The sequence below is a fragment of the Pongo pygmaeus genome, chromosome 12, assembly GCF_028885625.2.
Source record: "Pongo pygmaeus isolate AG05252 chromosome 12, NHGRI_mPonPyg2-v2.0_pri, whole genome shotgun sequence".
NCBI lineage: Eukaryota > Metazoa > Chordata > Mammalia > Primates > Hominidae > Pongo > Pongo pygmaeus.
Window position 1 is genome coordinate 28,848,422 of NC_072385.2, and position 13,202 is coordinate 28,861,623.

At 37.3% G+C, this 13,202-nt stretch overlaps 2 protein-coding genes across 7 annotated transcripts in view; both read right to left on the bottom strand.

The window, feature by feature from the left end:
• The window catches only part of LOC134737842 (GRIP and coiled-coil domain-containing protein 2-like), a 25,980-nt gene extending 23,251 nt beyond the window's left edge, over window positions 1-2,729 (bottom strand). For 3 of the 4 annotated variants that reach the window (XR_010123221.1, XR_010123222.1, XM_063649201.1), the window contains exon 1: window positions 2,090-2,222. Coding sequence is in view for 2 of the 4 variants with exons in the window: in XM_063649201.1 (XP_063505271.1) it covers window positions 2,090-2,186 (97 nt within the window). In the remaining 2 variants the exon portion in view is untranslated. Of the gene's footprint in view, window positions 1-2,089 lie in introns of all 4 variants that reach the window. The other variant, XM_063649200.1, reaches the window with a different exon arrangement.
• Window positions 2,092-13,202, bottom strand: part of LOC129030867 (E3 SUMO-protein ligase RanBP2-like) — a 40,042-nt gene continuing 28,931 nt past the window's right edge. For 2 of the 3 annotated variants that reach the window (XM_063649133.1, XM_063649132.1), the window contains 3 exons: window positions 10,771-10,906; window positions 7,113-7,207; window positions 2,092-6,071 (listed from right to left, as the gene is read on the bottom strand). In XM_063649133.1, the coding sequence (XP_063505203.1) occupies window positions 2,721-6,071; window positions 7,113-7,207; window positions 10,771-10,906 (3,582 nt within the window). In that variant the 3' untranslated portion in view covers window positions 2,092-2,720. Of the gene's footprint in view, window positions 6,072-7,112; window positions 7,208-9,206; window positions 9,372-10,770; window positions 10,907-13,202 lie in introns of those variants that run through there. The other variant, XM_054476665.2, reaches the window with a different exon arrangement.

Below are 13,202 nucleotides of genomic sequence, written 5' to 3' on the forward strand. Positions count from 1 at the left end.
GAGCCAAGATCACGGCAGTACAGTCCAGCTTCGGCAACAGAGGGAGACCGAAAAAAGAAGGAGAGGGAGACCAAAGAAGGGAGAGGGAGGGGGAGGGGGAGGGCCCCTCTCCTTCATTATAAACAAAAAATTAGTATCATTTCCTAGCTAGGAGAAATAACAGTACACCGTAAGATACAGATTCTTGTTCCACTTCTGCTATTACTCAGTAAAGACACCTTGGGTAAATCAGATAGCCTCTCTTGGCCTCAGTTTACTCATGTCTAAAGTCTTCATTTCTAAGGTCCCTTGGGACAATGACATTATCAGATTCAAAACAGAATAAGGCTCTATGTTCTACAGTAGTGTATAGGCACATTCGTTTTTAGGTCAGGGATTTCTAACCCAGAGCTCACAGAAACTATACGCAAGTATACATCCACTTTTAAGTTAACACTTCACATTTCTCAAAGACTGTATCTTTAAAAATAAAAGATTAAGAGCTACCTTAGCTAGTAATAAAACCGGTATACTTAAAAAAGAAAATTCAGAGATTGTTACTTTATCATTGTACTTGTTTGGCATGGCTAAGATGTGTTACTGGTCACTAATGGTGAGATTTCACTTCCCTAACCTGTTCTTGAAGGCTTTCAACAGATCCCACTTCTTCTTCCACTCTAGTAGCCACACTTCTAAAAATGATCTGTGCAACACATATAATATGCAAGCCGTAGAATGCTGGCTGTTAAAAATGGGGTCCATTTTCAAATACAACATTTTTCTAAACCATGCACAAAAGAACAGCCCTACAGGGACACTCTTCCATATTGTATACATGCCGTTGCCACTACATTTGAATACTGGCAGACGTTAGTGGCTAAAGATAAACATTAGATAAAACATAGGTCTTCACTGAGCAGACCTGAAATAACAGAGCAATGAAGTACATTACAAATCAGCATCCCAGTACATTTTAAAAAAACAAACCAACAAGGGTGTCATGCCACCAGTCAAAAGGTACTTTGCTTAAACTGGCATTCTTTAACATGCATGTTGTAGTGCTAAGTACTTAATTTCATACAGCCACAGTTATTAATACTTTGCTAAGAGCTACCACCTGCTAAAAACTGCTGTTATCTCATACTGAGAATGCTAGTTCTATACCTTTGCTCTCAGGCTGTGAGGAAGGGGTGCTAGTCCAAAAGGCCATGGGATTAGATTTAAAAAGGCTAAAATTAAATCCTAGAAAATAAAGAATATTTTTTAACATTTTGGGAAACAAAATGAATATGCTTTTAAAACATAAAAAGCCAGAATCCCTCAATTTATACCACCAATCTGATTGTCTTACATATTCATTTATCCCTGTAGTTTCATTCTTCGCTCATTTAATAAATGAGCAAGACTGACATACAACATATAAAATGAGAACATCTCAATATCATGTTCTTTTTTTTTTTTTTTGGAGACAAAGTCTCACTCAGTCACTCAGTCAGGCTGGAGTGCAGTGGCATGATTTCAGCTCCCTGCTACCTCCATCTCCTATGCTCAAGCGATCCTCCTGCTTCAGCCTCCTGAGTAGCTGCTAATTATAGGCATGCACCACCATGCCCAGCTCATTTTTGTATTTTCAGTAGAAACAGGGTTTCACCATGTTGGCCAGGCTGGTCTCGAACTCCTGAGCTCAAGTGATCTGCCCACCTCAACCTCCCAAAGTGCTGGCATTCTAGGAGTGAGCCACCGTGCCCAGCCTCAATATCATGTTTTCTGAGTGACAAAAGAAACTGAACAAATGAAAATGAACACTTTAAAAAAAGACTCACGTTAATGCGCATGATTCAAGCATGAGTCCGTATACTGTACTGAGTTCTTTTGCTCTGCCCTAGCATGATAGAAGTATCTTCCAGTTACTGAAACGTCTTAAACTAAGTTCTCTTGCTCTTTGAAACATCACCGTGAACTTATTAAGGGAGAAAAAAAAATTGCTCAAATATTTTGGGGGTGTTCACAAAGCATCATTTATATCCCAACATTAGTATCCTACAAAGAGTCTGCATCAAGCTAAACATTGAAAGAAAAACTGTGCTTAACTTAACAACAAAGTACTTACCCTTTTCTGGTGTTTTAAATGTGTAGTTGATTGAAGATTCTTCCGTTGGAAAGGAAACAAAGAGATTTTTGACTTTGCTATCTGAAGACTGTTCCATATCAGAGTTCTTTGACAGTTCACATTTGTTAGGTTCCACTTTGCTTTCAGATCCACTCTGGGATACTGAACTAGTTTCACTATTGTTACTTTTCAAAGGTGCATTAAAACTAAATCCAGGAGAAACCACTGCTTTTGTTGTTGTTTCAGATGTGCTAGACACTTCAACTTCTGAAGTTGCATCTGCTACATCATCACCCTGAATAACATCTGTCCTCTCTCTTGTGGTTTCTTCTAATACAGCTACAGCAATTTTGCCACATGGTGACTCTCTGGGAGTGCTTGACCGAGAAACATGAGGTGTTATCAAAGAATCTTTTTCCTAGGCTGTTTTTGCTTCATCAAAAAAAAAATTTTTTTAAGCTTTCCAAAAAGAACATATTCTTATCTTATTTATTCTAATTTAATTACCCTTTTTAAAAAAATTATTATTATACGTTTGCTTTTATGGTATATGTGTGCAATGTGCAGGTAAGTTACGTATGTATACATGTGCCATGCTGGTGCACTGCACCCACCAGCTCGTCATCTAGCATTAGGTATATCTCCCAATGCTATCCCTCCCCCCTCCCCCCTCAAAAATTTTCTTAAACGAGTCTGCAACATCCTGTAGTTTAAAACAAACAGCTAAATGCTCTACTTTTCTTTCTCCATCTGCAAAATCACATGCAGTCCACACCCATACTCTTTCGGTTCCTTTCATATTTTGCAAAGTCATGCCTGGAGTTATTCTGTGATTGGCACAAAGTTTTAATACTTGGTCCCTTCTCATCACTATACGAACTTGCTTATTATCATAATTCTGTAAAATCTTTATATCACCAATGCCCCTTTCTTTCCATTGACCAACATCTTTATCATATCTGTAGAGTTTTGCCCTGTGACTAAAAACAACTTGTTCATTTTCCTCACCACTGGATACTTCAACTAGATCAGGTAAAGGAACAACAGGTTCAAAGTACTGTCCATCTCTCTCTTCTTCTTGAGTAACATCAGATTCTTCATCAGTGCCAACTGAAGTCCCACTCTGATTCAACTTGGCAGGAGACTTAGATGGACTCAAAGCAGATTTCAAATTCAAGTTAAATCCTGTTGTTGACTCACCAGAGCGGAAAAGATTTTTTCTCACAGGGCTACCTGCCAATGCAGAAGCATGTACTGACCTACTACTAACACTATCATCCAAAGCATCTTCCCTTAAATCGTAGTTATCCCATTCTAATGTGGGCCCAGTGTTTTCAGGATTGGGTTTTATTGTTGTGTCTGAGGCACTGGCTGCATCTGTATCTGAACCCTTATCCTCTTCCTCAGTGACTTTTGTTTGATCATTTGTCAAAAATGTTTTGATATCTTTCAGTCCACTCTTCATTTCTTCAGCTCTCTGTATTAACTTGGCAGCTCTGCCAGTATCTACAAATTTATGGGGAGTTTGAAGTGGTACGTCTAACAGAAGCCGCTGGCATTCCTCAAATCTCTGCTTGAATTCTTCAGCCAGCTCTGGTGTTTTAAATTTTGCTGCCAACTGCTCTAGTTTGGCATCACCACCAGAGAAATCAATGGCTAACCAGATCCATGCTCTATCTGATCCAGAGAGAGGCTTCAGGTTCATTGTAGTCGTTATCCAATGATTAGCACACACTTTTAGTACTTGTTCTCTTCGCATCAGCATTCTTAGTTTGCCATTGACCTCATTTTTGAGAATTTTTAAGTTCCCCAAACCCCTTTCTTTCCACTGACTTATCTCGGCATCAAATCTAAATAGTTTTACCCGCTGTGAATACAGAACTTTTTCATCTTCTTCTCCTGTTACAAGTTCTACTTTTTCAGGCATTTGAACTACTGGTTCAAAATGGATGTCATCGCTGTCCTCAGTCTTATAGGCATCATCATCTTTCTCAAAATCACCAGAAGTGTTTGCTTTATTGGCCATTTTACCGCATTGTGATGAGAATAATTTTTCTCCAGCACCTGAAAATCCCTTGAAATTGGGCTCTTTTTTGCCAAACTGAAATCCTTCTCTGGAAGTTGATTTTGCAAGATCTGCAAATGTAAACGTGCTACTTGTTTGGCCAACAATCACAACACGACCATTCTTCTGGCTACTAATATCCTGAGCCTGGAAGCCAGTATCATTTCCAAGAGGCTTTTCACTTTTCTTTTCTTGATTTCCTGGTTCCGAAATGCCAAACTTAAATCCATCAGCAGACACAGGGATGGAAAATCCTTCTTTGGTTGACTTAAATTCTGTATTAGAAGAACCCTGAAACATACATGAAGGTGAATTTTCTTGATCCACATGCCCAAATTTGAATCCTTGCTCTGTATTGCCAAACTTAAAAGCTTTTTCTGAGAAATTACTTTTAAATCCTGTTCCCACCTGACTTCCAGAAGAGTCATGCAACTTCATTTCTGAGCCCAATGTGAAAGCTGAAGGAGCTTCTGCAATAGGTTTATAAGTTGGTTTAGAGGCATCACAAGCCACACATTTTAAGCAAGAACTCTCATTTTGTACACAGCAAACACTACAGTCCCACTGTCCTTTCCTGATGAACATTCCTTCAAATCCCCTCTTTGGAGCCTTGCTTATCTTGTTATCATGACTTGTGGGTTCTTTTACAATTCTGACAGCCTGATTTGATGCTGTGGCTACATTTGTTCCTGGGGCTTTTAAAATGCTCTGGGCTTCTTCAAACTTGCACTTAAAAAGTGCTGCTTCCTCAGGAGTTTTGAACCTAATAGCAAGTTGTTCTGGTTTTAGCAACTCATCTGCATAATCAAGGGCATGCCATACAAAAGATCTGTCTGATCCAGCATTTGGTGTCAATTTCATATCTGGACTGATGTAATGATTTGCACAGATTTTCAATACTTGCTCTCGTCTCATTAGAAGGCGAATTTTACCAGATGTTTTATGCCTCAGTATTTTTACATTGCCAATCCCACGTTCTTTCCATCCTTTGGATTCTACATCAAAACGAAACAATTTCGCGCGGTTGCAAAAGAATTCTTCATCTTCCTCACCAGTTTTTACTTCAACCTTATCCGGAAGAGGTACTACAGGCTCAAAGTGAGGACCGTCATCATCATCATCATCATCCCCATGGGCACTTCCTCCATCTGTCTCCTGATTCTTGTTTGCTGTCTCTAAAGTGGGTGTTCCAAATACTGATTTCCCTGGACCATGGAAAGCAAACATATCACTTCGTCGAAAACCAGAATTCTTTTGCTGACTCGACCCCATGTTTTCTGTAAATGAAATTCCAGACACATTTTTGCTTCCAAAATTGAATGTATTTCGAGGCCCAATGGTTTGACCACCAGGAATTGGTTTGGGTCCACTATAGCCATCTCCTTGCAAGGGTTTATCTGAAGTCAGGAGACCTAAAAGGCTTTCACTGTTACTGTAAGCTGCAGGAGGGGGCTGTGTCACAACCTGTGGTGAGGAAAACGTGAAGTCACCATCATTTGATTTGAAATTTGAGTTAAATTTAAAAGGAGCTGGCTGTGTTGTGTGTGCTGGTGTTGGCAAAGATGGCCTTATTCCTTCACCCGGCATGGGCTGAACAAAATTAGTTTTCCCAAATTCTATAGCCTTAGATTCTGCAGATCTTGAAGCATGAGCTGCAATTGGAGGTTTTGTGAAATATCCTGGTTCTCGCAAAGGTGGATTTGTGCTTGTCTGTTGAACATTGTAATTAAAGGAATCATCACCCCTAGGCGATAGAATTCCTGTTGCAGGAGACTCAAAACGCAATGCAGGAGGACCATACATCTCCTGAGAGAACATACAAGCAGAAGAGCTTTGCACTGGCGGTGTGTGCCTCTGTTGCGGATAGGCATAAATATGCTGTTGGGGTGGAAGCCTATTCATGCCATAGACTGGGCCCTAAAAGACAGAAAGTTAAAACATTTTGTAGATTGTCTACAAAACTACAGATAACTAAATGCAAACCAATTCTCACAAACTTCAAACATGAAGTGAAGAAGATCTCATTAGGGGATGTAGTACACATCATTAACCCGTTTATGCCAGAGGCTGCAAATTTTCTGTGTGAAAAATCAGACCTTCGCAATGACCTTGAGCAGTAGGATATAAATAACTCCCATAAGCTTAGTGTTCCAATAATGGAGCGCTAGGCATAAGTAGGTTAAGAGAAAACCACATTACTACAAAGATACTTGCATATATACTTGGCATATAATGAAAATTAATTATAGCATCTTAAAATCTACAGCTAAAGTCGTAAAATAAATACCTTCTTCATTCCTAAACAATTTATCAAATGATGTTAACAATAATGATGATGATGATGATGATGATAACATTCATTGAGCATTTATTAATGTGCCAGCTGGGCACTGTTCTAAGCACTTTACATTATTATCTCATTTTAATATCCCCAAAAACCCTATGAATTAAGGTATTATTATTATCCTCATTTTACATATGACGCAACTGATGCATTGAGAGGTTAAGAAACTTGCCTGTGGTCAAAATAAGCAGAAGAGCAAGGGTCTAAATGCACCCCAACACTCTGTCCTCAAAGCTGTCACATTCAACTACCACTGTAATATTGAGTCTTCAATCAATTGTTATACATATAGCTGTATCAGGCCTGAAAGTACTTACCACATAGTGGGTCAGCAAGGGCATTACAGTTCTATTTCTGTTAAAACAGAATGATGAAGGATCCACCACCACCACTCCCATTTTTAAAATATTCTAAATATTCACACTTATTGTAACACAAAAATAAGGTGACTGAGAAGTATAATTTCTGTATTTGGAGATAAATTTAAAATATCTACATTTTAAGGGACATAAAAGTTTTAATACTGAACTACTGCTCTCTTGAATTTATTTGAAGGAACCCTAAACAATTTAAAAAGGAAATAATTATAAATGTATAAATTATTCCTTTGTTACCTTTGTGGGAGTAACATTAGCTGCTGGTCTGAGAAGATACCGGGAATTATATGCTGGTGACTGACTATAACATACTGAAGGGCCAGTAGTTGCAACTAAAAAAAAAAAAAAGAAAAGAAAGAAAACACTGTTAAAGTCTATACTACAGTTAAGACTAGGCAAGAGCTATAAATACAAAAGCAATAGAAATTAAAGAAAGATTTAACTACATAAATTTTAAATTTCTGTACATCAAAATACACCAATCAAGATTATCAAATGACAAACTAGAAAAAAATTGCTAAATATGACATGAAGAATAAGAGAATAGCATCACTGTGATCAACAACAACAACTACCTCACAAGCATTAAAAAAGGAATAAAGAAGAAAGTAACTGTTGCCTTTTCTAAGAAAGATCAGTATGATGTGGAATTATGGACATTCAGTCACAGAAAGGACGTAAGGAACCAAGATGCCATCTGATGGTCAATGCATTTGAAGTGGGCCTAGAAAATCTGCAGAAAGACTAGGTTGTATTTTGTAAACTAAAGCTATTACTGAGAATGTTCAGCTCAAAAATCACCTGACAAATTCATGGAAAGGATGTCATCAACAACATAAAATGTGTTCCCTGGCTTAAAATAAAAAGCACATCAACACTCATGCTGATGTACAAACTATCTGCTCCTCTGTTTTGTGTGTTTTACCAGGAAACAAAACGACTAGAAGGCACCCATGTTAACGGCAAAACTACCAATAGTCATTTGCTTGAACAGTTTTATGATAGTTTTACCAGAAAACAACCAAAAGACCTTTTATGCCTGTACATGGAAGAAGAAACAGAAACTGTGCCAAGAGGTTCCAAACAATTGCCTCTGGAAAGCACTGAAAAATCAAGACCGAGAAAAGGCTAGCCAGAAGCCCAAGTTTGATTTTGGAAACCTAACAGAGGTGAGGATAGCTATTTTGAAATTACTATGGGGAGGAAGCAGGCACAGAACACAGAACAACCTGACAGAAATGGCCCAAGAATCTTAAAGTCTTGCAAGATGTCTGTCTACATGAAAGCAAAAAGAAAAAATATAATTTTAAATTTAAAAAAAAATCTTAGTCTGAAGTTTAAGTAGGGACTTTAATTGACTACTGACTCTAAACTGTGCGGAAAAAAACTAAAGAGCTCTAATAAATCTACTAAAAGTAATCTAATTTTTAAAAGCACCATATGAATAGACAATTTAGGAAAGAAATATAATAGGCCTCAAGGAACATGTTTTCGAAGTGAGCCTTGAAAATCCGCAAAATGACGAGGTTGCATTGTGCAAACTGAAGCTATTATGAGAATGTTCAGGTCAAAAAAATTACCTGACAAATTCATGCAAAGGATCTCACAAGGAACACAAATGTGTTCGCTGGCTTTTAAAAAATCACATTAACATTCATGTTGATATACAAATTCTTCTCCAACTGTTGTGTGTGAGTTTTACCAAGAAACCAAACAACTGGAAGGTACCCACGTTGAAGATGGCAAAACTACCAACAGCCATTTGCATGAATTGTTGAGCACGACTAGTATTAAAAAACCTTAAAAATTGATATCACTTTTGTTCCTACAAATTGGCAAAGGATTTTATAAACTAGTAAGTCAGCATTAGCAAAAGTGCGAAGATGGCACTATCAGATACTAGTGGTAAGAGCATAAACTGAGTATTTTGAATACCCTACAAAACTAGGACAGTGTCCTAGAATTTGTAATGGCATAAACCAGAAACAACATAAAGGAACAGAATTTACAGTACTTCCATGTGATGGGATACCATGAACTCATTAATATTCAAAAAACATTTAAGTTTAAAAATGCTCAGAACTAAAGTAACATTTAAAAAACAGGCTAGCTCATCTACACGCAACATAATAACATGGTAACAATCTCATAAAAAATACTATATGTATAGAGAAAGAACCAGAAGGAAATGCTCTCAAATATAAGAAATGTTAATAAGGTGGTTAGTTTTTAGTTTTCTTCACCCTGTTCAGTACTTCTGAGTATCTCCTATGAGCTCATTAATCTTTAATTTTAATCATCTTACTTTAAAAAAAACAAGGACCATCTTGATATATGTTTACTTTTATTAAGGAAAAAGAATCTATGAACACAGGAACAGAAATCAGGAGATCTTGGCTCTCGCCCTTTCAGTGCCACAAAGCTGTTTTGTGAACCTGTAAATAATCCATTTGGAGTCTCCATATTTCTCAATTGTAAAATGAGGATGTGCTGCTTCTACACATTTCATAGGGTCATTGCAAGAATAAAATGAGACAATGGGAATGTTGTATTTACATGCTTGTATAAGAACAGAAGGCCTTTTATGCCTGTACACAGAAGAAATGGAAACATGACCCACAAGGCACCAAATAACTGACTGCACACATCACTAAAAAAGCCCCAGAAAAGGCTAGCTAGCCAGTTCGTTTATCCTCTTACAAGGACCTATATGATGTATAAGGTTTTAAGTAAACAAGGTTTGAACGTTAGACATTTCATATACTTATCTATGACTTATGACATTTAATAAGCTTGACTTCACAAAGATTTTGTTATTTTGCTTGTGTTGAGAAGATACTATCACAAAAGGCTAGTGGGGTTGCCTTAACTATATGAACCATCACACAAATGTGCTAATCTAAACTAGATTTGATTCTAAATCTTTCCTGGGCTAAAAAGAGAAAAAAAAAAGGGCACTACTACTACCATTTCAGAAGTCTGTCGTATGTAAAAGGAACAATTTTGTTATTTCTGGCTGCCTGGGAGCAGTGTATTATACTGGCAAGTGCTTTGGAGTTACACCACTGGAGTGTGAATCTTGGCTCTATCAATAACTAGCTGTATAATAATAGTAAGCTACCTAACCTTTCTTTATCCCATTTCTTTATTTATAAAAAAGGGATTAATAATGGTACCGGCCATTCTAAGTTACTGTAATTAAATAAAATTACATTCACAAAGCACTTTTGCACATAGCCAACCCACAGTAAACACTATTAGTAACCTTAGTTCATTAACTATTTACTGTATACTCTAATAAATGTCTGATACACACCCACGCCCACCTGCACATACACAAATGCTCATAGTAATTATGTAAGGCAAGTATTATCTCCACATTTCAGACAGGTTAACTTACACAGCTATTATAGTAAGTGATAGAGCAGAACTTAAAAACCCAGTATGATTCAGGTCCAAACTCCTTTTCTTTCTTTATATAACCATAATATTTCAAATTAAGTAAGATTTCCTATATAATGTCCTGCCTCTCATCATTATCATCAAAATAATTCCCCAGAGGTGTAGGTTCTTAATTAAGCATTTCTTAGTGCATAACTCTATTCATTAACATTTTTCAATTTAAGGAATAATCTCATCTCAGCTCATCTGAGGTGTGGATTAAGTGTTCTTTAAGCCTTTATATACATGTGATCACATACAGCTCGTTTTTTCTGCTTGGGGTTATAAAAATCTCCGTTAACACCAAATACAGCTTTTGAAGTAATATATAAACAGACGTTGACATGTATATTAACAAACATATATAAATAAGGTGATTTCACAAGTTATCTACTTAAAACAGGGAAGTAAAGTAGTTTTACTAAAATATGCAATTATCCACTTGCCAGCTCACCTGTTAGTGGAGCCCCATGAAATGTCTGTGACCCCTGATATCCATCAGGCACTGAGTCTGGTCCATAATTCTCTGTGGGCCAACGATGAAGGGATGCTGAGTTACTGCTATTTAGTTTCAACTCCTGCATTTCTTTCTATTGGAAGAAAAAAAAAATCAAATAATTTTAAACATTTAATTATATCATGCCAGAAACAGTGCTGGGAAAGCTTACTCTTTTAAATTTAAATAACTGATTTTTTTTTTTTTTGAGATGGTGTCTCGATCTGTCGTCCAGGCTGGAGTGCAATGGCACAATCTTGGCTCACCGCAACCTCCACCTCCTGGGCTCAAGCAATTCTCCCACCTCAGCCTCCCAAGTAGCTGGGATTACAGGCGTCAGCCAGCACGCCCGGCTAATTTTTTGTATAATAGTAGAGATGAGGTTTCACCATGTTTGCCAGGCTAGTCTTGAACTCCTGACCTCAAGTGATCCACAACCTCAGCCTCCCAAAGTGCTGGGATTATAGGTGTGACCCACCACGCCCGGACCTGATTATATCTTTTGAAAGTTTCTATTTGCCAATGAGTTCTAGGTACCTGGTGCTGATTTTAAAATATGATTCTTAATTTGTTAAAAATTTATCTGTTCCCATTTTCATTCATTAATACAAAACCTAATTCATTAACTCTCTCACCTAAACAAATAACCTCCTAAATGATCACACCTTCATTTCCATTCTACACTTGCCTACATTAACCTTTCTGATGTTCACCTCCAGCCAAGACAATTCCCTGCTCAAAAAAACAAGTACCTAGAAACTAAATTTCTTTCCCCAACTTTCACAGTCCTCTAACATTACACTGACCATCCTTTCAGTGTGTTCTTTCTACACTGCAATCTGGACTACCTGACATTCCAAATCACCTCCCCAAATTAGCTTTTCACTTAACCCCGTGCTGAAACAAAATACAACTCATTCTCAAGGTGATGTTCAAATGCTCCACCAGGAAAGGGAAAAAAGTAGCAGCTGCAGAGAAATTTATTATGTATATAATGATATGTCCAACGCACTTAAACTCTTAATTCTTATACTATCTACACTGTTAGGTAAACAATATTAGCTCCTATCTTAAAATGAGAGAAAGGGATGCAGGGAATAACAGCTGGAATTTGAACCAGATCTGACTCCAAAAATGGTTTCTTAACCCAACTCTGCTGCCTTGACAAGACGGCAGATAGATACAATGCCGTCTAGTGTAGCTATGTGGCTACCTGATCTCTGCTGAAGAAAACTAAATGACAGCACCATACCCAACCCTAGAACCTACAAAATGTCCCCTTACAAAACAGACACTTAACAGGAAATTGTTTTTCCAAAGAAATTGTAGTGGTATCAGAAAACAGGTAAATTTTGAAAAGTTTCAAACTTCTCTGTATCAGCCCAGGAATCCGACCACTTCTAACAAGTGAGGTCAGGGACAGATCTAGCATGTCGGCTTTCTTTTTCCACAAGTGTTTCAAATAAAAATTTCCCAGAAAGACCTAACCATGAGGTCCAAAACCATCTCAATTTTCAAGCTAAATAAAATTTCCCCCACTCATCCATCTACAGTGCCTAGTCCAGATGCTACACATACACATCCAAGAAATAAGAAACTAGTGGAATCACCTAGAAAACTTTATGGTCACTGTTGGTATCCGCACCAGAGCTTTGAATTTGCAATCACTGCTGTAACTGTAATTTTTAACATTCAATGTGGTGAGAACTGGCTTCAATAATTCTCTCGTTTTTAAAGATAAGACGCCAAACAGTCACAAAGGAAGTGACTGGCCCAAGATCATTAATTAATGGCAGAGTCAGTACTAGTACCAAGCTTTTCAAGCTCATGGACTAGTGCTCCACTATACTTCCACAGAATACAATGCTGGGAGCCTGAAACCTGTATGTTAAGTCAAAATTGTATGTAATTGTCATAGGCCACGACTACACAGAATTAACATTCAAAATTTTTGTGCAAATTCAAAAATGTCTTCCCCACCAAATAGTATTCTCTTAAGTTGCAAATACTGCTGATCACACTGTAATAATCGCCACACATCAGCATATCTTTGATGTAACTTTAGCAGTATGAGTAATTTAGTTCTTGCCTGATAAGCATGAAAGAACCTACTTTTATTTCCAATTCCAAAAAAGTCAAGCTCCTTTGAACCCTATTGTTAAAATAAGATATATATACATAACTATTTCCTTACATAATTAAGTCAAATTCATATGGAAGTATTAAAATATAGTAGGACTTTTTGAAGCTCAGACCGCTTTTCAATTCCTAGCTATACATTTGAAACACATGTAATCCACAGCTAATCTGGGAATGAACTCATAGACCAGAGTATGATTAGTACAGTGTAGCAGTTCGATCACTCAGGAAACTTCTCTGTGCCAGGAACT